Here is a 24,851-nt window from a genome sequence, read left to right on the forward strand (position 1 = left end):
TGCCTGTCTACGTCACAGAGTCTACGCTGGCCCTCTGGGCGTTATGTGACAGGTGACGGCACGCTGTTCTTTATCAATGAGGAGACTGGACTAGAATACTAAGCAGAGGAGCAGAGAAAGACCTGATGCCGTGGACTGTACAGGATACAATAACTTACAATAACGATTTGAATATACTGTCAAATAAAATAGAACAGAAAATAATAGAATAGAATAGTGATTATTCGATTCATTTGCTTATTAAATTCCTAATATGTGAAATGCTTGGAAATGCACATTCTATTAAAGTCATAATGTGAATAGACAAAGCAGAAAGGAAATATCCTACACTCACAGCATTCTAAAGGGGCCCATTCTCAAATCAAATCAGTGTGCCAGCACTGAGCTCATAACTTCTTTTGTCAATATAAATGATAGTTTGTATCTGTCAAAACATTATTTAAAAAAAAAGGCAACATTGTTTTTTTTCTGATTACATCACCACCTTTATGAATGGCACAGTGCTTGGCGGTAGGCTACAAGAACGAGGGCGGGTCCTGTCTACACGTGGGTAGCAAGTAGAGCTGATAGGACCATGCGGTCCAACACTTGGTACTCACAATTGATTGGCTAGTGAGGACAGTGGGAGGATTTAACAGTCATCAAATAGAGACGCTTTTACGCATTGAACAGTTCAATGTGTAGGTTTGAGTCTGAGGAAGACAGGGTAGCCAAAAAGAGGCACTATAGGGCAGTCTATTGTGATTATCTATCGTCAGTTATCACTCAGTTACATATTTGGAACACACAGTTCAACTCATAGGCTACTGTACGTGGCTCCATTGATCAATAAAGACAAAGAACATCTAATTATTTATATTTCGTCTTCTGGAAAACGGCAGAAGAGTATCGGAGTTGTGTGGGTCAGTTCCAAATAACCTACATTTAGACAAGCGGATACCAGCTACTCTTTGATACTCCGACCCAAATAACGTGCCAAATAAAGCGCAGCCCAGCGAATGGACCATCCTCAACCCGGCACACGTAGCTTTATTCCCCGTGCGGCTCTAGTCTGCGCGTCGGTACCTACTGAATCATTCATGCGCTTGTCCATCAGCTCGACCACAGGCAGCCGCTTCGAGCTCTCTGTCCATCGGGGAGAGACGGTGGAGGTGCTGAGGAGACGACTTTCCCAAAAGCTCAGAGTACCGAAAGAAAGATTCGTCTTGCTGCATAAGGAAACGTGAGTAGCCTAACCCCACTGGGCACATACGTCAATTCAAAGCCTATTCCACGTTGGTTCGACGTAATTTCATTGAAAGGACGTGGAAACGACGTTGATTCAGTACATTGGGTATGATTTCAAGGGGACCAAATAACAATTCTGATGTAGGCTTTTGTATTACATATTTGATGCAATATCATGTAATGGATTTTATGTCTGGTTCTGCATGAGCCTATAACTTCATTGTCAAACAGGCCTAACTCATAAATGAAATGCATTTATGTGCAGGTGTTCTTTGTAAAATATCGTTTTAATCTCATGTGTGAATAAAAGGCCAAGAATGAATTAATACAAATTGTTAAATGTTTCTATATACACATAGTAATGATCATGTCTTCTAATGTACCCACAGGCGGTTGAGTACAGGGAAACTACATGACCTGGGCATAGTTGATGGGAGTAAGCTGACACTGGTCCCAACTATTGAGGCAGGCTTGTTATCAGTAAGTCATATATTGTACAGTCCATAAATGGTTAACAAAGTTAACACCAGGTATTGAGTAAAGGAAGCATGTCTGTAATGTTAAGTATAGTCTATAAAGCTTCAGCCAAGAGGTCTGGACCTTTATAGCAGAGGTGATATTACTAGGTGCTCTGGCAGTTCTCCCTGAACCACTTTTACAACAGAACCAAGTGTAAAAAAAAACCTGCCAGATTTACTGGGGATGTACTTGCCAGCTTCTGTGTGGCCCTATTCATAGGTCCTTCTATCGGCTTTGATCTGTCATATATATATATATATATATATATAATATGCCTATTTTTGTTTTCTTTGCATCCTTAGTCCCAACCATCCAGAAGAGAGCAGACCATCATGCAGGCTTTGGAGAGTTTAACTGAAACTCAGGTTGGTCTCTGATCTTTCACTGGACTTCTGTGTCATAAGATGGCTGTAACACTGTTGTCTCAATGTGGTAGGATTAAAGGCCTATGTAAATAAATAAGCAGCATTTTCTTTCTGTCCTCGTTCATACCAGCTCAGTACGGCTGGGTTGTTTCATGAAACAGCAAGGTTGTGCATTTGTGGTTGTTTCTGCATATGTATGTGTGTGTGGTTGAGATGGGAAGGAGTGACTCAACTTGACAAAGAACAGTTTTCTAAGAAATGGCTAGGTAGTTCTCATTATGGTCTGACTGCCCCCGCCCCAGACTGCACCTCACATGCACACGCACACGCAGTGACCTAGCCTCCACCACAAGATTAAAATATCACCACTGTATAGAGTATATTGGTTATATTTACACCAAATATCAGAAGCCATTTTGTACCAGAATGCAAACCCTCACATCAGATATTACAATGGAGGGGTGAGCAGTTCAACGAGACTGTTGTCGTGACTGCCGTCTTTAGGCCTGATAGCCTCTTTGTTACTGAAGTGTTCTGCTTCGTGACTGGGCTGGGCTAAATAGAGACACCAGACTGATAATAACAAAACACATCTAAATTGTAATGCCTCTGTGTCCATAGAAAGCAGTTAGCTCTCAGTAAATAGCTCTGAATGTCTGAGGCCAGAACACTAGTGAGAGGGTACCAATATGACTTGTCTGTTGAAGCTTATTACATCTTGGATCATTAAGGACCCTTGTAATGGAGTCAGGCAGCAAACAAATAAGTGCTGTAAATATATTAATCAAGTTATTCATCCTTTTCTGTATCTGCAGGTCAGTGACTTCCTGTCTGGCCGTTCACCCCTGACCCTTGCCCTCAGGGTAGGTGATCACATGATGTTCGTCCAGCTCCAACTGGCCCCCCAGAGTGCCGCTGGGCAGCAGCAGAGTCACATCACCCAGAGAGCAGGCAGAGCTGGGGTTGAACAGGTGCATGCTGCGAAGTGTGGGTCCACTAGGTTCCCTTACCCCAGCCCAGCCCAGCTCTCCTCCAACACCCCAGCCTCCCCTGCCCCTGTCTCCCCTCATACCCCCTCCTCAACCTCTCACGTCACCTACCTCTCTCCCTCACCTAGTGCCCCCCCCCGCTCCACCAACCCCACCTGCTCCAGCCCTGCACCCCAGAGCCCAACCCCTGCCACCACCTACCCAGAGGTGGGACTAACAGATTATTCATATTATTATAATGTGACTATTATGTGTGTATTATCACATGCTAATGTTAGTTAAATACTTCAAAGCCTGATAATGTTAGCAAAGCAAGGAATAACTTTTCAATTTAATGTAGTTGCAGATTTTTTGTAATATTTATTTATTGAAATATATGACAATTAGGCTACTGCTATTATCATTATACAGGCTCTATTTTGACTAGACAGGGAGTATCTTATATACAATATATATATATATATATATTATATAATTTTGGGGTGGCAGGTAGCCTAGTGGTTAGAGCTTGGGCTAGTAACCGAAAGGTTGCTAGATCGAATCCCCGAGCTGACAAGGTACAAATCTGTCTTTCTGCCCCTGAACAAGGCAGTTTAACCCACTGTTCCTAGGCCGTCATTGTAAATAAGAATTTGTTCTTAACTGACTCGCCTAGTTAAATAAAGGTTAAATAAGAAATACAACCCTTTCGCCCTCTTTATCACAGGGTGACTGCAGTGTGGCTGGTACTCCCACCTCTAATAAAACAGCTGCCGGGGAACCAGGTGCTGTCATAGAGAGCTTTGTGAGCCATGCCCCAGGAGTCTTCTCCGGGACCTTCTCAGGCACTCTGCCCCCAGCTGGGCAGGACAGCACCAGTACCGGTGTCAAGTCATCCAGACGAGGCATCAACACCATCTTCCAGATCCTCAACGACCTTCTCAGTGCCACTCGCCACTACCAAGGGGCTCCACTGTCCCTCTCCCAGCTCCTCTGCCGCCCTCCCAGCACCCCAACCAGCAGCACTCCGAGTACCCCAACCTCGCCCTTCCCGCCGCCCTCACCTCTCACCCCTGACCTTGTCAGCACTGCTACCTCAGGACCACTTACAGACCACATCAGCCAGAAACAAAGTCACTCATGTAAACCTACTGGTGAGTTGAGGTCCCACAGAATAACCAAAACATGTCAATGCTGTGTGTAGCTGATTATAGGCATTATGCTGAGACAAAGGATGTTTAGGTTTTGTTATATTCGACTCCTTTTCTTCATAACACAACTAAAGAACCAAATGAATGAGATAGTGATTCTCTTTATTGTCTTCATTGAAAACATATGTGCATTAAATGAATGTTTAGCTTTCAAGTATTCCTCGTCAGTGGTCTGTCACCTAGTTCTCGCTCCTGCATTCCCAAACCCTAGCGTCATGTTTGGAAACCAGTCCAGCCTTCTCAAGCTAGTCCCACAATAGTTGAGTTCTGGTTCTGCTTAGTGTCCAAGTTTAGAAAGTAGCAGCTGTACAGCAGAGAACACTGGTTGTGAGGGTATTGTTGGAAAGGAGGAAGTGGTTTCTGCGCCCCCTATTAATGAACTAGGGTTGTTTATATCCGTTCCCTGAAGGCCTACGCATTCATTTGTTCCCCAGTCTGCAATGAATAAGAAAAGTATGTGTGGTTATAAGTGTTTTAGGGCAGAGCGAGCATGTAGCTACATGGCCCACAGGGGTCAGTTAGTAACAGGAATGCACTCACCGTCACACACACATAGTAACAGGACCTTAACCTTTTAACCTGAGGGTGCGAACTATTGTATCTTACTAGCACCTTTTCACCCTAGCGCCGGAAACATACTAATGAACACATAATCATTGGCGACAGTGGCGGTTCTGGGTCACGTTGTCAGGGAAACGGCACTGCTCCATTCTTGGAATTAGAATTGATTCCATTTTGTTCATGGCCCCAAAAACAATGGTGCAATGTACTGTACGCTATATATACACAAAAGTATGTGGACACCCCTTCAAATTAGTGGATTTGTCTATTTCAGCTAGACCGTTGCTGACACGAGGGTAAAAGCGAGCACACAGCCATGCAATCTCCATAGACAAACATTGGCAGTAGAATGACCTTACTGAAGAGCTCAGTGACTTTCAACGTGGCACCGTCATAGGATGCCAGCTTTCCAACAAGTCAATTTGTCACATTTGTGCCATGCTAGAGCTGCCCCGGTCAACTGTAAGTGATGTTGTTGTGAAGTAACAATGGCTCAGATGCGAAATGGTAGGCCACGCAGCTCACAGAACAGGACCGCCGAGTCCTAAGGCGCATGGTGCGTAAAAATGATCTGTCCTCGGTTGCAAAACTCACTAACAATTTCCAAACTGGCTCTGGAAGCAACGTCAGCACAAGAACTGTTATTCGGGAGCTTCATGAAATGGGTTTCCATGGCCAAGCAGCCACACACAGCCTAAGATCACCATGCGCAATGCCAAGCGTCGGATAGAGTGGTATACAGCTCTCTGGAGTGATGAACCACGCTTCACCATCTGGCAGTCCGACAGACAAATCTGGATTTAGCGGATGCCAGTAGAAATGCTACCTGCCCGAATGCATAGTGTCAACTGTAACATTTGGTGGAGGAGTAATAATGGTCTGGGGCTGTTTTTCATGGTTCATAGGCCCCTTAGTTCCAGTGAAGGGAAACCTACAGCATACGACATTCTATACGATTCTGTGCTTCCTTCTTTGTTGCAACAGTTTGGGGAAGGCCCTTTCCTGTTTCAGCATGACAATTCCCCCGTGCACAAAGTGAGGTCCATACAGAAATGATTTGTCGAGACCGGTGTGGAAGAACTTGACGGACCTGCACAGAGCTCTGACCTCAACCCCATCGAAAACCTTTGGGATGAATTGGAACGCCAACTGCGAGCCAGACCTAATCGCCCAACATCAGTCCCTGACCTCACTAATGCTCTTGTGGCTGAATGGAAGCAATTTTCAAACATCTAGTGGAAAGGCTTCCCAGAGGAGTGGGGGCTATTATATTAGCCAAAGGGGGACCAACTCTATATTAATCCCCATGATTTTGGACTGAAATGTTTGACCAGCAGGTGTCCACATACATTTTGTCATGTGGTGTATATGTAAACTCAGCAAAAAAAAAGAAACGTCCCTTTTCAGGACCCGGTCTTTCAAAGATAATTCGTAAAAATCTAAACTTCACATATCTTCATTGTAAAGGGTCTAAACACTGTTTCCATGCTTGTTCAATGAACCATAAACAATTAATGAACATGCACCTAACAGCTTACAGACGGTAGGCAATTAAGATCACAGTTATGAAAACTTAGGACACTAAAGAGGCCTTTCTACTGACTCTGAAAAACACCAAAGAAAGATGCCCAGGGTCCCTGCTCATCTGTGTGAATGTGCCTTAGGCATGCTGCAAGGAGGCATGAGGACTGCAGATGTGGCCAGGGCAATAAATTGCAATGTCCACACTGTGAGACACCTAAGACAGCATTACAGGGAGACAGGATGGACAGCTGATCATCCTCGCAGTTGCAGATCACGTGTAACAACACCTCAGTACATCTGAACATCACACCTGCGGGACAGGTACAGGATGGCAACAACAACTGCCTGAGTTATACCAGGAACGCACAATCCCTCCATCAGTGTCAGACTGTCAGCAATAGGCTCAGAGAGGCTGGACTGAGGGCTTGTAGGCCTGTTGTAAGGCAGGTCCTCACCAGACATCACTGGCAAAAATGTCACATATGGGCACAAACCCACCGTTGGTGGACCAGACAGGACTGGCAAAAAGTGCTCTTCACTGTCGAGTCGCGATTTTGTCTCACCAGGGGTGATGGTCAGATTTGTGTTTATCATCGAAGGAATGAGCATTACACAGAGGCCTGTACTCTGGAGCGGGATCGAATTGGAGGTGGAGTGTCCGTCATGGTCTGGGGCAGTGTGTCACAGCATCATCGGACTGAGCTTGTTGTCATTGCAGGCAATCTCAACGCTGTGCGTTACAGGGAAGACATCCTCCTCCCTCATGTGGCACCCTTCCTGCAGGCTCATCCAGATATGACCCTCCAGCATGACAATGCCACCAGCCATACTGCTCGTTCTGTGCGTGATTTCCTGCAAGACAGGAATGTCAGTGTTCCGCCATGGCCAGCAAAGAGCCCGTATCTCAATCCCATTGTGCACATCTGGGACCTGTTGGATCAGAGAGTGAGGGCTAGGGCCATTCCCCCCAGAAATGTCTGGAAACTTGCAGGTGCCTTGGTGCAAGAGCGGGGTAGCGTCTCACAGCAAGAACTGGCAAATCTGGTGCAGTCCATGAGGAGGAGATGCACTGTACTTAATGCAGCTGGTGGCCACACCAGATGCTGACTGTTACTTTTGATTTTGACCCCCCCTTTGTTCAGGGACACATTATTCAATTTCTGTTAGTCACACGTCTGTGGAACTTGTTCAGTTTATGTCTCAGTTGTTGAATCTTATGTTCATGCAAATATTTACACATGTTAAGTTTGCTGAAAATAAACTCAGTTGACAGTGAGAGGACGTTTCTTTTTTGCTGAGTTTATATACCACTTGAATTTTTGCTATAACATTCTTCCTCATGACCAGTGCTGTAAAGTACTTAAGTAAAAATAATTTAAAGTTCTACTTCAGTATTTTTGGGGGGTATCTATACTTTACCATTTATATTTGACATCTTTTACTTTCACTTCACTCCTAAAGAAAATAATGCACTTTTTACACAAATTTTAAGACACCCCAAAAGTACTCATTACATTTTAAATGTAAAAGTGTCAAATTCACACACTTATCAAGAGAACATCCCTGGCCATCCCTACTGCCTCTAATCTGGCAGACTCACTAAACACAAATGCTTCGTTTGTAAATGTGTGCCGCTGGCTCTAAGAAAAAAAAAAATTGTGCCATCTTACTTTTGATATTTAAGTATATTTTAGCAATTACATTTGCTTTTGATACTTAAGTATATTTTAAACCAAATACATTTACCCAAGTAGCATTTTACTGGGTGACTTTAAATTTTACTTGAGTCATTTTCTATTAAGGTATCTTTTCTTTTACTACAGTATGACATTTGGGTATTTTTTCCTCCACTGCTCATGACTCTTCCCGTCTTCTTCCTCACCTGTTTTCTCTTCCCTCTCATCCTCCCTCCATCCTCTTCCTCTCTCAGCAGGCCTGTGTTCCAGTCAATCTGAGGAAGAGAACCAGTCGTTGCGTTGTAAACTGGAGCGCCTTCAGATGTTGATGCACCAGAGACGCCTGCGCAGGCGGGCTCGCAGGGACACACGCACCTCACACCCCTACCCTCCTCACCGTCAACCCTGGTCGCCCGGACGAGACAAAGCCAGCCGCCATAGCAACGGCAGCCTGTCCAGCAGCGAGGGCTCTTCCCTGGACGACCTGGAGTTGCAATGGAAACCGGAGCTACCTTCCGACCTTGTGATGGCATAGAGAGAGATTAAAATAAGTTTGGACCTATGTCATTGGCTGTCCTTTGAATGGCTGAGTAGGAGAAATAAACTGCCCATTTTGGGACTCACTTGATCACACTGCAGAAGGACTCTTAAAAACAACTGTCCTTTCTTGAAACTGGACATTCAAACAGAACTTCAGTAGTATATTGTATGTAAATAGTTTACACTCCCTTGACTGAGCTTTCCGCAGATCATATGACACTTCTTTAATGTCAGTCTATCTTGCCAAAGTCTATTGGAACCGTTCTTTAACGTTTGAGGGTCTACCAGTAACTGTACCTACCATTTTAAACTCATCTGACGCACATCTTCAGTTGCTGTCGTTCACATTGTCAGAACTATGTAGCATTATGAGGTTGTCAAATAGATACGTTTCTGCACATTTGTTCTGACAGCTTCATTGCAAGGTTTTGCAGTCGCTCACGAGTGAGTGAAGTGATAATTTGGTCTTTATACAGTATGTTCTGATGCATTAAGCAGCATGCAGGTAAAATATAAAATTGATAATGATCTGATTTGACCCATGTAGACTGTTTAAGTTTGAAGCAATAATTGATTCTGTTCTGCAGCCTTTCCTAGGAAATACAAATTCTGAAGTCAGCAATTTGCCTCTTATACTAACATCCATTTAACAAAATACTCCAACCCTAGACCACAACTCAATGCCTGTATTGAGTGCTGGGGTGCGTTCAGTTCAATTAAACATTTGCTACGTTGCGTGACGGTTATTACTGCAGGACACTTCTAAAACTTGAACAGACAGGTGACTTGAAAGTGCAATGGAGTGTTCTGCAACCTCTCCCAGTTTACTAGTTATTCAGAACACTAATTGAATGTTGCAGTACATGTGTTTTGTACTGAACGCAAGCCCAGGGGTGTTGAAATGAAAGAAATGGTTTCTATTGACAAATTCAGGTAAGTCCCACACCATTTGCTTCCTAGTGAAGAGCTAGGATCAGGTCCCCCCCTGGGCATGTAGTCTTCAGACCCAAGACAACGTAACTTTCAGGATATAACGCCTTGCTGCGACAATTGAGGTGAGGATCTAAACAGTTGCCAAACATTCTGCAACTAGTGTTTATTGGACAAATTCAGACAAATCCCTCCCATTTAAGAAACATTCTGCTATATTAATAACCCCAGGTGTGTAAGGCATTGCTCGGTCACTACCAGCGCGACTGACGTTTACTGCGTTACTTGCAGTTCCTTGTACAAGTGTAAATTTAACCTGACAATTTAAATTAAAGCAATAACAGAACACTGCTGTTGAGTCACCCATCCTACAAATACAGAAAGTCAGATAAGTTTCAGAAAAGTATGGCTTCAGGCAGTTCGTGTTCCTACGGTCGGTGCTGGTGTAAGGAGACATGAGGGTTCGACACTCAGCTGCCCTCTTCCAGCCATCATGTCTCTTGTTTACGCCAAACATCGGTTATAGCTGCGAGGACTGTTTAGACATTAATGCCTAAACTGACATTTTGGACTTGCCCTCACATACACGTCACGCAAGTTGAGCGCACATGAATCCAAACACTTTAAAATGTTTATTTTCAAAAATCAAGTAGTCAATTGACAAATAACTCCTGGAAATGGATGGGGCCCAGGGGAACAATTCAGAACAGGAGCAATGTTACGAACCTGAGAAATGTAGCTCATGACAAAGTTCTGTGAATAAAGAGTGATCAGCTGCACACATTTTCCTATTAGATAACATAGCATTCCTGAATTTTACATTCCAAATAAATCCAGATGTGAACATTGTAACAGGTTTATTCTCCTCAAAAAGTTATAGGCAAGATTCTTGTAATTACACTTGGACCATGATAGGGCCCAAGGTAGCTTCACCTTCCTTCTGCATATCTGAGGAGTAGAGAACAGTGATGGAATACGTTACATTTTAAACTGGTAATAAAGCTCTGGCTTTGATTGACACTTACCTAAATCACTGTCCAGATCTCTAGCCTTGCTCACAGCACAGCTGGAGTCACAGCAGCCACAAACCAGGTCATCCCCACCTGCAGCCTTCCAGCTACAGATACATATGAAGGTTAGTTTATATAGCAGCATGTCATAAAGGTACTATACCCACAACCCAGCTTATACATACCCATCAGTGAAAGAGCAGGCCTTGTTCTCAGCATCAATGGGAGAAGAGGCTGCAGCTGCTTTCAGATGACATGTTATGTAGAGCTGTTGGGAATCATTCTGTGGTTGGAACCTGAAGGACTCCAGCTGAAACTTGATCTTGTCATCCTGGGATCTGGACAGGAACTGGGAGCTGGAGCCGGTCAACTTGGCATCAACCAGACACCTGAGGAGACCAAGGGTCAACGTTAGGCTTCAGGGGTTACATTTAAGGTAATATAAGAGGAGTCAAACTGACAACTAAACTCACCCATGGTCCTCAATGAAAGAATATCTAGGGACAGTGTGGACATCAGGCGCCAAGGTGGCGACACAGCGGTCCACAAAGACACGGAGGGGAACGTGGTGGTACGGCATGACCGAGGCTTCCATGTTGATGATGTCACCAAGATAGTAATGGTTGGAGGGCCTCTCAAACTGCCAGTCAGCTGGAAAGACGAGTGGCATGTCAGTGTGGGTTTACACACAGGAAGAGGCTTTGTCAGGTTTACCTACCAGTCATTAACCTCAGGGAGAAGTAGAGGAGTTCCTCTGCCACCATGTTGGAAGTGTAGGGGATCCAGGTTGGCTTCAGGGCATTGCTGCTCACATCGTGATTCCTAGAAACAAACACGGACTATGGCATTAATCAAACCTCAGAATGATGTGGTTTGTCAAAGTGAAGAACGCAACAATAGTTACCTCAAGTAGTGGCACTCAATATCAACCATAGCTGCACTGGTCTTCACTATAGAGGTGTTAGCAAGAGGTTTTGGCTCATAGACAAGCGTGAAGGTGTAGATCAGCACATCCTCAGTCATCTAGGAACAGGATCACAAGTGATGTAGCACAAGAATAAGGATTCACAGTCAGGAAGTTAAACAGCAAATGTGACATACCGTCAGCTCACTGCCACAGCCATGCAGCTCTGATTCAAAGGTGATCACATGAGCGTCAGCGTCCTCCTCAGTGGCAGCACAACCTCCTAGAGTGATACGCTCTGGCTGTATGAGCCGGCCAATCCCCAGCAGGTCCTGGTTCACCTGCACCCGGACCACACTCTCCCCACACTGAGCCGACACACTGTTGGCCGCCACCTGCTTCAGCCGCTCAGACACAGTAGGCCTGTGCTCAGGCTTTGCAAGTTCAGGATAGCGCCAAGTCAAAGGGTTCTCAGACGTCTGCTTGGACTGGGAGCTCTCAGGGTCTTCATCCTGGCTAGGTTGCTGGCCCACAGGCTGCTCCCCAACAGGTTGCTGGCCCACAGGCTGCTCCCCAACAGGTACCTGGCCCACAGGCTGCTCGCTAGGTACCTGGCCCACAGGCTGCTCCCCAACAGGTTGCTGGCCCACAGGCTGCTCCCCAACAGGTACCTGGCCCACAGGCTGCTCGCTAGGTTCCTGACCCAAAGGCTCGCCAACAGGCTGCTCACTAGGTTCTTGGCCCACAGGCTCGCCAAAGGGCTGCTCGCCAGGTTCCTGGCCCACAGGTTCTCCAACATGCTCACTAGGTTCTTGGCCCAAAGGCTCATCAACAGGCTGCTGGCTAAGTTCCTGTCCCACAGGCTGCTCTCCAACAGGGTCATGGCCCACAGTCTGCTCTCCAACAGGATGCTGGCCCACAAGCGCCCCAACATGCTCACTAGGTTCTTGGCCCAAAGGCTGGCCCACAGGCTGCTCTACAGGTTCATGGCACACAGGCTCTTGGGCCACAGGCTGCTCGCTAGCATCCTGGCCGACAGGATCGCTAAGTTCATTACCCAAAATCTCACTTGGTTCCTGGCCCACAGGCTGCTCTCCAACAGGGTCATGGCCCACAGTCTGCTCTCCAACAGGATGCTGGCCCACAAGCGCCCCAACATGCTCACTAGGTTCTTGGCCCAAAGGCTGGCCCACAGGCTGCTCTACAGGTTCATGGCACACAGGCTCTTGGGCCACAGGCTGCTCGCTAGCATCCTGGCCGACAGGATCGCTAAGTTCATTACCCAAAATCTCACTTGGTTCCTGGCCCACAGGCTGCTCTCCAACAAGCTCGCTAGGTTCTTGGCCCAACGGCTCGCTAGGTTCTTGGCACACAGGCTCGCTAGGTTCTTGGCCCACAGGCTGCTGGCTTGGTTCTTGGCCCACAGGCTGCTCTCCAACACGCTCGCTAGGTTCTTGGCCCACAGGCTCGCTAGGTTCTTGGCCCACAGGCTCGCTAGGTTCTTGGCCCACAGGCTCACCAACAGGCTGCTCACCTGGTTCCTGGCCCACAGGTTCTCCAACATGTTCACTAGGATCTTGGCCCACAGGCTCATGGCCCACAGGCTGCTCTCCAACAGGTTGCTGGCCCAAAGGCTCACTAGGATCTTGGCCCACAGGCTGCTCTCCAACAGGATGCTGGCCCACAGGCTCACTAGAATCTTGGCCCACAGGCTCTCCAACATGCTCACTAGACTCTTGGTCTAAAGGATCGCTAGGGTCCTGGCCCAAAGGCTGGCCCACAGGTTGCTCTCCAACAGGTTCCTGGCTCACAGGCTGCTCTCCAGGTTCATAGCCCACAGGCTCTTGGGCCACAGGCTGGCTAGGTTCCTGACCCACAGGCTGCTCGCTAGGTTCATAGCCCACAGGCTCTTGGGCCACAGGCTGGCTAGGTTCCTGACCCACAGGCTGCTCGCTAGGTTCATTACCCAAAATCTCACTTGGTTCCTGGCCCACAGGCTCGCTAGGTTCATTCCCCAATGGCTCGCCAACAGGCTGCTCACGAGGTTCTTGGCCCACAGGCTCGCTAGGTTCTTGGCCCACAGGCTGCTGGCTAAGTTCCTGGCCCACAGGCCCTCCAACATGCTCACTAGGGTCTTGGCCCAAAGGTTCGCCAACAGGCTGCTGGCCCACAGGCTGCTCTCCCACAGGCTCACCAGGTTCTTGGCCCACAGGCTGCTCTCCAGGTTCATGGCCCACAGGCTGCTCTCCAGGTTCATGGAGAGGCTGCTCTCCAGGTTCATGGCCCACAGGCTGCTCTCCAGGTTCATGGCCCACAGGCTCGCTAGGTTCTTGGCCCACAGGCTCGCCAACAGGCTGCTCACCTGGTTCCTGGCCCACAGGTTCTCCAACATGCTCACTAGGATATTGGCCCACAGGCTCATGGCCCACAGGCTGCTCTCCAACAGGTTGCTGGCTCACAGACTCACTAGGATCTTGGCCCACAGGCTCTCCAACAGGATGCTGGCCCACAGGCTCACTAGGATCTTGGCCCACAGGCTGCTCTCCAACAGGATGCTGGCCCACAGGCTCACTAGAATCTAGGCCCACAGGCTCTCCAACATGCTCACTAGACTCTTGGCCTAAAGGATCGCTAGGGTCCTGGCCCAAAGGCTGGCCCACAGGTTGCTCTCCAACAGGTTCCTGGCTCACAGGCTGCTCTCCAGGTTCATAGCCCACAGGCTCTTGGGCCACAGGCTGGCTAGGTTCCTGACCCACAGGCTGCTCGCTAGGTTCATGGGCCACAGGCTGGCTAGGTTCCTGACCCACAGGCTGCTCGCTAGGTTCCTGGCCCACAGGCTGCTCGCTAGGTTCATTACCCAAAATCTCACTTGGTTCCTGGCCCACAGGCTCGCTAGGTTCATTCCCCAATGGCTCGCCAACAGGCTGCTCACGAGGTTCTTGGCCCACAGGCTGCTGGTTAAGTTCCTGGCCCACGGGCTGCTCTCCAACAGGCTGCTGGCCCACAGGCTCTCCAACATGCTCACTGGAGTCTTGGCCCAAAGGCTCGCCAACAGGCTGCTGGCCCACAGGCTCTCCAACATGCTCACTAGAGTCTTGGCCCAAAGGCTCGCCAACAGGCTGCTGGCCCACAGGCTGCTGGCCCACAGGCTGCTGGCCCACAGGCTCTCCAACATGCTCACTAGGGTCTTGGCCCAAAGGCTCGCCAACAGGCTGCTGGTTAAGTTCCTGGCCCACAGGCTGCTCGCCAACAGGATGCTGGCCCACAGGCTCACTAGGATATTTGCCCACAGGCTCACCAACATGCTCACTAGATTCTTGTGCGAAAGGATTGCTAGCGTCCTGGCCCAAAGGCTCGCCAACAGGTTGCTTGCTTAGTTCCTGGCCCACAGGCTGCTCTCCAGGTTCATGGCCCACAGGCACTCCAACATGCTCACTAGTGTCTTGGCCCACAGGCTCCTCGCCAGGTTCCTGACCCACAGGCTCCTCGCCAGGTTCCTGACCCACAGGCTCCTCGCCAGGTTCCTGACCCACAGGCTCCTCGCCAGGTTCCTGACCCACAGGCTCCTCGCCAGGTTCCTGACCCACAGGCTCTTCGATAGCTTCTTGGCTCAAAGGATTGCTAGGTTCCTGGCCCACAGGCTGCTCGTTAGGATATTGACTGACAAGCTCTTTGCTAGGTTCCCGGCCCACAGGCTGGCTAGGATCCCGGCCCACAGGGTCGCCGCTAGCTTCCCAGACCACAGGTTCGCCGCTAGCTTCCCAGACCACAGGTTCGCCGCTAGCTTCCCAGACCACAGGTTCGCCGCTAGCTTCCCAGACCACAGGCTCTCCGCGAGGTCCTTGAACGACAGGCTGCCCTCCAGCTGCCTGGCCCACAGGCTGCCCTCCAGCTGCCTGGCCCACAGGCTGCCCTCCAGCTGCCTGGCCCACAGGCTCGCTAGTTTCTAAGCCCAAAAGCCCACCATAAAGCTTGCTAGGTTCCTGTCCAACAGTCTTTCCAACCGGATCCTGGCCCACAGGCTCTACCACAGGCTTTATAACAACCTGGCTAGGTTCCATTCCCACAGGCTCTATGCTAGGTTCCCAGCCCACAGGCTCTACCACAGGCTTTATAACAACCTGGCTAGGTTCTTGGCCCACAGGATTGCTAGGTTCTACAGCATACTTCAGGGAATTGCTGCTCACTTCATGATTCCTAGTAACACGGAAAATACCATTACTTAAACTTCAGAATTATAGATGTTGTCAAAGTGAAGAATGCAACAATAGTTACCTCAAGTAGTGGCACTCAATATCAACCATAGCTTTACTGGTGTTCAATATGGAAATGTTAGCAAGAGGTTTTGGCTCATAGACAAGAGTGAAGGTGTAGATCAGCACATCTTCAGTCATCTAGGAACAGAACACAAATCATGCATCAGATAATGATGACATCCTTCAGGAAGTTAAACAGCAAATGTGACATACCATCAGCTCACTGCCACAGCCATGCAGCTCTGATTCAAAAGTGAGCACAAGAGCTTCAGCATCCTCCTCAATGGCAGCACAGCCTCCTAGAGTGATAAGCTCTGGCTGGATGAGCCGGCCAATCCCCAGAAGTTCCTGTTTCACCTCCACACGGACCACACTTTGCCCACACCAAGCCACAACACCGTTGGCTGCCACCTGCTTTAGCCGCTCAAACACTGTAGATTTGCGCTCATGCTTCTCAATCGTAGGATAGAGCCAAGTCAGAGGGTTCTCAAATGTCTGCATGGACTGGAAGCTCTCAGGGTCTTCATCCTGGCTAGTTTCCTGCCCCACAGGCTCGACAACGGGCTCGCTAGGTTCTTGTCCCACAGGGTCTTCTTGCATTGGGTTCGGAGTGTCAAACTGGGCTGAAACGCCATCATCATGCAGAAACCCCAATCTCGGATAAAACCATCTGGATATCCAAGCATCACTAACACAGCCAAACACCACGACCAACAGCAGCACTGCAGACACTTGCCTGAACCCCATCACTCCAAATAGACATAAGTTATTCTTGTCAATTCTTCCACAGAGTCTGTCAAACCATTTTATAGCAACGATGTCTAACAAAGGCCCCAACCCATTCAGAAATCAGCTTGATTATTGTCCAGACCTGATTAATTAAACAGGTGCTGAAGAATGTGAGGTTGATTGTCATTTACGTTCCATTGGTTGCCTTTGTGCAGACAAAATCACATACACCTGGAGCTTTATTGAGGAGGGCTCAACTTTAGAGAGTGTTCATAGAAAAGTAATATGTAAGACAGACATGCTTTTCTATAGTGGATGTTACTCCCAGAGCCTGTTGAGCTAACCTTGGTAGAGAAAATTAAGGATTGGTCAGACGTCAGTGATATTGGGAAACTGATACACAATTGCTATGATTGAAGTTTTTATGCATTTTTACCGCTTTTCACAGATGGATCCAAGGACCCAGAAAGTGGGCGCACAGCTAGCAGGTGTTTATGTTCCTGAACTTGATGTGCAGATATGTAGAAGACTAACAGATGAACTGTCAGTATAATCATTTGAACTGTTGGCGATAGTAGTTTCCCTCCAGTGGGTGGAGGACATACAACCTGTCAGAAGTATAGTGCGCTCAGATTCCCTGTCTGTATTGAATTGTTTATCATCTGGCTAATCTAATAGGAGTGACCTACTATTGGAGGTATTCATGTTATTATGGAGAATTGAGAGACAGGGAGTGATGAATGTATGAATTAAATTATAATTCATATCAAACTATATGCTCTCCAAAGAAAGGTTGGTAGACCAATATTCAATGGTCAGATTAGGAAGGAAGAGGTGATGTAACAGTAGTGTCCCGTCCTCTCAGGTCGTTGGCATGGGGTAGGATCAGATAGGGTTCAAGTAGTGGATTAAGGTGATGGGTTTTAATGAGTATAGGGTTAGTTGGTAACGTAATAAAAAAATAAGTATCTGCTTGTCACCATCAATTGTCTGAATTAATCTGATGAATCAAGAAATCTGTCATTTGGATGGTTTTGCCAAGGAAGTCTTAGTCACACAATTTTACATCTAGCTAAGGTGTTTGGTGCAGTATTTCTCAAGTACAAAAAGTTGCCTGAAAACCAGTAGTGCACTACAGACAGATTCTAGTCAGCTGCTGCAGTGCAGGACTGATTTCTGAGAACATGTCTACAACTTCATCAGCAAGCTGTCAAACTATCAGAAATAAAGAACAAACTACACACAGTTTACCACTGCCCAAAATCACTATCTAGCTAAGTTCCATCCCTGTGTTTGTCAATGAAGCTTGCTAACAGAGAGCAGGCACATTGAGCAAATGTAAAAAATAAAAAAATAATAATAATTGTGTCACATGTCTTACTTACGGGTCAATTTCCAGCAATGCAGAGCTAAAGTTAACATGAAAAAATTGAAATAGTGACACAAGGAATAAATACACAGTGAAAAACAAATAAAAATGAGTAAAAATAACATGGCTACCTACAGGGAGTACCTGTACCGAGTCGATGTGCAGGGGTACAAGGTAATTGAGGTAGCTATGTGCTGTACATAGAGCTAAAGTAACTAGGCAACAGTATAAATAATAGACAGTAGCAGCAGTGTGTGTGTGTGTGTGGTGTCAGTATGCATGTGTGTGCATGTTATGTGTGTGTGGGCGTGTTTGTGTGTTAGTGAAAGTATGTGTGAGCGCATAGAGCAGTGTTCCCCAACTGGCGGCCCGTGGGCCGAATTTGGCCCGCGGATGGTCATATCTGCCCTCCCAAGTTTTCAGAGCAAAACATGAAAGACTAGAAACACCATGAAATCCGCTCCAATTGATTTTAATTTAAGTACTCTGTTCCAAGGTATTCCCACGCATACCACGCAGAAACGTGACCGGTTTGAAATGCAAGGTTTGAAATGATTATGTTTTAGTCAAACATATCTCTTTGGGCTTCTTGAGGTCAATTTGCAGTCTACAAATGATTTTGTAATTATGTTCTGGCCCCGACCATGCACTCAACAAAACAATTGGCCCTCGGCTGAATCTCGTTGATGATTCCTGGCATGGAGTCAGTGCAAATGAGTTAGTACAAAAAAGGGTCAATGCAGGTACAGCAGTATGTGTAGCCATTTGATTAGCTATATAGCAGTCTTGTTAAGAAGTCTTATGGCTTGGAGGTAGAAGCTGTTCGGGGTCCTGTTGGTGCCAGACTTGGTGCACTGGTACCGCTTGCCATGCAGAAACAGAACGCAGTCTGTGGCTTGGGTGGCTGGAGTCTGACAATTTTTTGGCCTTAATTAACAACCCATCCGAACACTGCCTACTATAGAGGTCCTGGATGGCAGGGAGTGATGTACTAGGCCATACGCATGACCCTCTGTAGCGCCTTGCGGTCAGATGCCAAGCGGTTGCCATACCAAGCGGTGGTGCAGCCAGTCCAGATGCTCTCGATGGTGCTGCTGAAGAACTTTTTGAATATCTGAGGGCCTATGCCAAATCTTTGGGTAAGAAGCATTGCCGTGCGCTCTTCACAACTGTGTTGTGTTTGGACCCTGTCCACTACAGCCCTGTCAATATGAATGGGGGTGTATCTCGGCCTTCCGTTTCCTGTAGTCCACAATCAGATCCATTGTTTTACTGACGTTGAGGGAGAGGTTGTCCTGGCACCACACTGCTAGGCTGTCATCGTTGGTGATCAGACCTACCACCGTCGGCAAACTTAATGGTGTTGGAGTCGTGCAGGAGGGGACTAAGCACGCAGCCTTGAGGTGCCCCCGTGTTGATGGTCATTGCCTACCCTCACCACCTGGGGGCAGCCTGTCAAGAAGTCCAGAATCCAGTTGCAGGTGTTCAGTCCCAGGGCAGGCAGGCCACGTTAGCTAAATTAACATATCAAGTTACTGGCTAGTGGCAAAGTGTTTCAGTGCCATTTTGTGCTTGCAACTTTTGATTAGAGGTGTAAAAAGTACTACATTGTCCTTTAACTCAAGTATGACAAAGTAAAAGCTACACATTCTATTCCTTATCTTTAGCAAAACAGATGGCACAATTTAATATATTCCTTTAGACAGCCATGAGACACTCCAACACAATTTAAAGGAGCCATTTGTTGAATGGGTCCACCAGATCAGAGGCAGTAGGGAAGATAAGGGACCTTCTCTTGATAAGTGTGTGAATTGTACCTTTTTCCATTACTGCTAACCATTCAAATTCTAACTAGAACTTTTGGGTGTCAGGGAAAATGTATGGAGTAAAAAGTACTTCCATTTTCTTTAGGAAGGTAGTGAAGTAAAAGTAGTCAAAAATGTAAATCGTAAAAAGTAAAGCTACTCCAAAAAACTACTTAAGTACTTCACACCACTGCCAGAGATAATATGTAATGAGATGGTCTTGTCTGCCCGAACAGAGTTAGGATCGTTGCTAACAAGTTCAGAACTGGGAGAAGTCAAGATTCACCTATTGCTCTTTGGATACAACCTTATTTGAAAATGCTTTGGATATTCAAAGAGGGGTGTGGTCAACCTCCTGAATTCTAGGGCGAAGGTAATTCGAATTGGGAGGTGAATACCAACTTCATGCAAGTAAGTCGGTCATTCACCTACAAAGTCAGGTGTGTAAATTACACATTTTTCTTCAGATGAAGTTGCCGTTTGGTTCTTGATAACTGACTACGTTATCTAGCTTATTTTCCCCAATGCACAATCATTTTCTACTAACAGTATGGGGTCGGGAGTCTTGGATGGTTAGGGGTGGCCTGGCCGAAATGTCATGGTTTGGATCCCGAAGTCAGCTGGGTGGGGAAATGTGCCCTTGATCCTGATTGCGCAGGGGGGGGTCGCTCTGGATGGGAGCGTCTGTTGAATGACTACAAAGTCATGTAAACGTTGAGCAGCTTCACTGCACTTTAAAATTCAGGTCCGTAGAGGTATGCCACATTTGAAGCTGGATACCAGTAACAACCTTAGCTCAGAAAGTTCAACACAGGCAGTTTCTCAGCACTACAGATCATGCCTCTTGTCCACGCCATAATCTTCTGTTACAGCTGCAATGGTTCTGAGGTCAGTTTAGACATTAATGCCTCCTGCCTAAAATGACACTGGCCTTGCCCTCACATAAATGTCATCCAAGTCGAGCGCACATGAATCCAAACACTTTAAAATGTTTATTTTCAAAATAAATATAGTCAATTGACAAATCACTCCTGGAAACAATTCAGTACAGTAGCAACGTTACAAACCTGAGACATGTAGCTCATGACAAAGTTCTGTGAATAAAGAGTGATCAGCTACACACATTTTCTTATTTGAATATTAAAAGCCCTGAATTTTACATTCCAAATAAATCCAGTCAGATGTGAACATTGTAACAGGTTTATTCTCCTCAAAAAGTTAAATAGGCAAGATTCTTGTAATATTACACTTGGACCATGATAGGGCCCAAGGTAGCTTCACCTTCCTTCTGCATATCTGAGGAGAGTAGAGAACAGTGATGGAATACGTTACATTTTAAACTGGTAATAAAGCTCTGGCTTTGATTGACACTTACCTAAATCACTGTCCAGATCTCTAGCCTTGCTCACAGCACAGCTGGAGTCACAGCAGCCACAAACCAGGTCATCCCCACCTGCAGCCTTCCAGCTACAGATACACATGAAGGTTAGTTTATATAGCAGCATGTCATAAAGGTACTATACCCACAACCCAGCTTATACATACCCATCAGTGAAAGAGCAGGCCTTGTTTTCAGCATCAATGGGGGAAGAGGCTGCAGCTGCTTTCAGATGACATGTTATGTAGAGCTGTTGGGCATCATTCTGTGGTTGGAACCTGAAGGACTCCAGCTGAAACTGGATCTTGTGATCCTGGGATCTGGACAGGAACTGGGAGCTGGAGCCGGTAAACTTGGCATCAACCAGACACCTGAGGAGACCAAGGGTCAACGTTACGCTTCAGGGGTTACATTTAAAGGTAATATAAGAGTCAAACTGACAACTAAACTCACCCATGGTCCTCAATGAAAGAATATCTAGGGACAGTGTGGACATCAGGCGCCAAGGTGGCGACACAGCGGTCCACAAAGACACGGAGGGGAACGTGGTGGTACGGCATGACCGAGGCTTCCATGTTGATGATGTCACCAAGATAGTAATGGTTGGAGGGCCTCTCAAACTGCCAGTCAGCTGGAAAGACGAGTGGCATGTCAGTGTGGGTTTACACAAAGGAAGAGGCTTCCAGTCAGGTTTACCTACCAGTCATTAACCTCAGGGAGAAGTAGAGGAGTTCCTCTGCCACCATGTTGGAATTGTTGGGGATCCAGGTTGGCTTCAGGGCATTGCTGCTCACATCGTGATTCCTAGAAACAAACACGGACTATGGCATTACTTAAACATCAGAATATATGGGTTGTCAAAGTAAAGAATGCAACAATAGTTACCTCAAGTAGTGGCACTCAATATCAACCATAGCTGCACTGGTCTTCACTATAGAGGTGTTAGCAAGAGGTTTTGGCTCATAGACAAGCGTGAAGGTGTAGATCAGCACATCCTCAGTCATCTAGGAACAGGATCACAAGTGATGTAGCACAAGAATAAGGATTCACAGTCAGGAAGTTAAACAGCAAATGTGACATACCGTCAGCTCACTGCCACAGCCATGCAGCTCTGATTCAAAGGTGATCACATGAGCGTCAGCGTCCTCCTCAGTGGCAGCACAACCTCCTAGAGTGATACGCTCTGGCTGTATGAGCCGGCCAATCCCCAGCAGGTCCTGGTTCACCTGCACCCGGACCACACTCTCCCCACACTGAGCCGACACACTGTTGGCCGCCACCTGCTTCAGCCGCTCAGACACAGTAGGCCTGTGCTCAGGCTTTGCAAGTTCAGGATAGCGCCAAGTCAAAGGGTTCTCAGACGTCTGCTTGGACTGGGAGCTCTCAGGGTCTTCATCCTGGATAGGTTCCTGGCCCACAGACTCTCCTCTAGGTTGCTGGACCACAGATTCCTGGCCCACAGGCTGCTCTCCAAAAGGTTGCTGGCCCACAGGCTGCTCGCCAGGTTCATGGCACACAGGTTGCTGGCCCACAGGCTGTGCGCCAACAGGTTGCTGGCCCACAGGCTGTGCGCCAACAGGTTGCTGGCCCACAGGCTGTGCGCCAACAGGTTGCTGGCCCACAGGCTGTGCTCCAACAGGTTGCTGGCCCACAGGCTGTGCTCCAACAGGTTGCTGGCCCACAGGCTGTGCTCCAACAGGTTGCTGGCCCACAGGCTGTGCTCCAACAGGTTGCTGGCCCACAGGCTGTGCTCCAACAAGTTGCTGGCCCACAGGCTGTGCTCCAACAAGTTGCTGGCCCACAGGCTGTGCTCCAACAAGTTGCTGGCCCACAGGCTGTGCTCCAACAAGTTGCTGGCCCACAGGCTGTGCTCCAACAAGTTGCTGGCCCACAGGCTGTGCTCCAACAGGTTGCTGGCCCATAGGCTGTGCTCCAACACGCTCACTAGGTTCTTGGCCCAAAGGCTCGCTAGGTTCCTGGCCGATAGGCTGCTGGTTAAGTTCCCGGCCCACAGGCTCGCTAAGTTCATTACCCAAAATCTCACTTGGTTCCTGGCCCACAGGCTCTTCAACATACTTACTAGGTTCTTGGCCCAAAGGCTCACTAGGTTCTTTGCCCACAACATCTCTACGTTCTTGACCCACATGGTCATGGCCCACAGGCTGCTCTCCAACAGGATGCTGGCCCACAGGCTCTCCACCATGCTCACTAGGCTCTTGGCCCATAGGCTCGCTAGGTTCCTGGCCCACAGGCTCTTCAACATACTTACTAGGTTCTTGGCCCAAAGGCTCGACAACAGGCTGCTCACTAGGTTCTTGGCCCACAGGCTGCTCTCCAACATGCTCACTAGGTACTTGGCCCACAGGCTCACTAGGTTCTTGACCCACATCACTACGTTCTTGACCCACATGGTCATGGCCCAAAGGCTGCGCTCCAACAGGTTGCTGGCCCACAGGCTCACTAGGTTCTTGGCCCACATGGTCATGGCCCACAGGCTGCTCTCCAACAGGATGCTGGCCCATAGGCTCACTAGGATCTTGGCCCACAGACTCTCCACCATGCTCACTAGACTCTTGGCCTAAAGGATCGCTAGGTTCCTGGCCCACAGGCTGCTCTCCAACAGGTTGCTGGCCCAAAGGCTCACTAGGTTCTTGACCCACAGAATCATGGCCCATAGGTTGCTCTCCAGGTTCATGGCCCACAGACTCTTGGACCACAGGCTGCTCGCCAACAGGTTGGTGGCCCACAGGCTCTCCACCATGCTCACTAGACTCTTGACCTAAAGGATCGCTAGGTTTCTGGCCCACAGGCTGCTCTCCAACAGGTTGCTGGCCCAAAGGCTCACTAGGTTCTTGACCCACAGGATCATGGCCCATAGGTTGCTCTCCAGGTTCATGGCCCACAGACTCTTGGACCACAGGCTGCTCGCCAACAGGTTGCTGGCCCACAGGCTGCTCTCCAATATGTTGCTGGATCACAGGCTCACGTGGTTCCTGGCCCACAAGCTCTCCAACATGCTCACTTGGTTCTTGGCCCAAAGGCTGGCCCATAGGCTGCTCTCCAACAAGTTCCTGGCTCAAAGGCTGCTCTCCAGGTTCATGGCCCACAGGCTCTTGGGCCACAGACTGGCTAGGTTCCTGACCCACAGGCTCGCTAAGTTCATTACCCAAAATCTTACTTGGTTCCTGGCCCACAGGCTGCTCTTCAACATGCTCACTAGGTTCTTGGCCCAAAGGCCCGCCAACAGGCTGCTGCCTAAGTTCCTGGCCCACAGGCTGCTCTCCCACAGGGTCACTAAGTTCCTGACCCACAGAGCCATGGCCCACAGGGTGCTCTCCAACAGGATGCTGGCCCACAAGCTCACTAGGATCTTGGACCACGGGCTCTCCAACATGCTCACTAGGTTCTTGGCCCAAAGGCTCGCCAACAGGTTGCTGGCTAAGTTCCTGGCCCACCGGCTGCTTGATAGTGAGCCTGTGGGCCAGGAACCTAAGTTCATTACCCAAAATCTCGCTAGGTTCCTGGCCCACAGAGTCACCAGGTTCCTGACCCATAGGCTTGCCAGGATCCTGACCCACAGGCTCACCAACAGGCTGCTCACTAGGTTCTTGGCCCACAGGCTCGCCAACAGGCTGCTGGCTAAGTTCCTGAACCACAGGCTGCTCTCCAACAGGTTGCTGGCCCACAGGCTCACTACGTTCTTGGCCCACAGGCTCACTACGTTCTTGGCCCACAGGGTCATGGCCAACAGGCTCTCCAACATGCTCACTAGGTTCTTGACCCAACGGCTCACTACGTTCTTGGCCCACAGGGTCATGGCCAACAGGCTCTCCAACATGCTCACTAGGTTCTTGACCCAAAGGCTCGCCAACAGGCTGC

The 24,851-nt window shown here is 48.2% G+C and overlaps 2 protein-coding genes across 3 annotated transcripts; one reads left to right on the top strand and one right to left on the bottom strand.

Moving 5' to 3' along the window:
- Window positions 1-659: 659 nt before the first annotated feature.
- On the top strand, window positions 660-9,867 carry LOC139386637 (midnolin-like). 2 transcript variants are annotated; one of them, XM_071132381.1, is made up of 6 exons: window positions 660-1,222; window positions 1,617-1,707; window positions 2,049-2,111; window positions 2,927-3,307; window positions 3,807-4,233; window positions 8,306-9,867. In XM_071132381.1, the coding sequence occupies exons 1-6, from the start codon at window positions 999-1,001 to the stop codon at window positions 8,584-8,586; spliced, it is 1,467 nt and encodes a 488-aa protein (XP_070988482.1). In that variant the 5' UTR covers window positions 660-998; the 3' UTR covers window positions 8,587-9,867. The 2 variants fall into 2 exon arrangements, with proteins under 2 accessions (XP_070988482.1, XP_070988483.1); XM_071132382.1 differs by having other exon boundaries at window positions 671-1,222; window positions 2,927-2,974; window positions 8,306-9,326.
- Window positions 9,868-10,416: 549 nt separating this feature from the next.
- Window positions 10,417-16,291, bottom strand: LOC139386775 (zona pellucida sperm-binding protein 3-like). Its single transcript, XM_071132585.1, has 7 exons — window positions 15,905-16,291; window positions 11,436-11,554; window positions 11,250-11,353; window positions 11,005-11,182; window positions 10,717-10,920; window positions 10,547-10,638; window positions 10,417-10,469 (listed from the first exon to the last, which is right to left on the bottom strand). Exons 1-7 carry the CDS (start codon window positions 16,289-16,291, stop codon window positions 10,417-10,419), a joined length of 1,137 nt encoding a protein of 378 aa, XP_070988686.1.
- Between the last annotated feature and the right edge of the window lie 8,560 nt (window positions 16,292-24,851).

Source organism: Oncorhynchus clarkii, chromosome 28 (assembly GCF_045791955.1).
Source record: "Oncorhynchus clarkii lewisi isolate Uvic-CL-2024 chromosome 28, UVic_Ocla_1.0, whole genome shotgun sequence".
Lineage (NCBI taxonomy): Eukaryota > Metazoa > Chordata > Actinopteri > Salmoniformes > Salmonidae > Oncorhynchus > Oncorhynchus clarkii.

Excerpts from the sequence above, each read along its gene's own strand:
- LOC139386637 (XM_071132381.1), top strand. The coding sequence starts at position 999 with ATGGACCATCCTCAACCCGGCACACGTAGCTTTATTCCCCGTGCGGCT. Across the intron at positions 1,223-1,616 it reads GTCTTGCTGCATAAGGAAAC|GCGGTTGAGTACAGGGAAAC; the intron begins GTGAGTAGCCTA and ends ATGTACCCACAG. Across the intron at positions 1,708-2,048 it reads TTGAGGCAGGCTTGTTATCA|TCCCAACCATCCAGAAGAGA; the intron begins GTAAGTCATATA and ends TTGCATCCTTAG.
- LOC139386775 (XM_071132585.1), bottom strand. The coding sequence starts at position 16,291 with ATGCAAGAAGACCCTGTGGGACAAGAACCTAGCGAGCCCGTTGTCGAG. Across the intron at positions 10,921-11,004 it reads TCTTTCATTGAGGACCATGG|GTGTCTGGTTGATGCCAAGT; the intron begins GTGAGTTTAGTT and ends TGGTCTCCTCAG. Across the intron at positions 10,639-10,716 it reads GCCTGCTCTTTCACTGATGG|CTGGAAGGCTGCAGGTGGGG; the intron begins GTATGTATAAGC and ends ATGTATCTGTAG.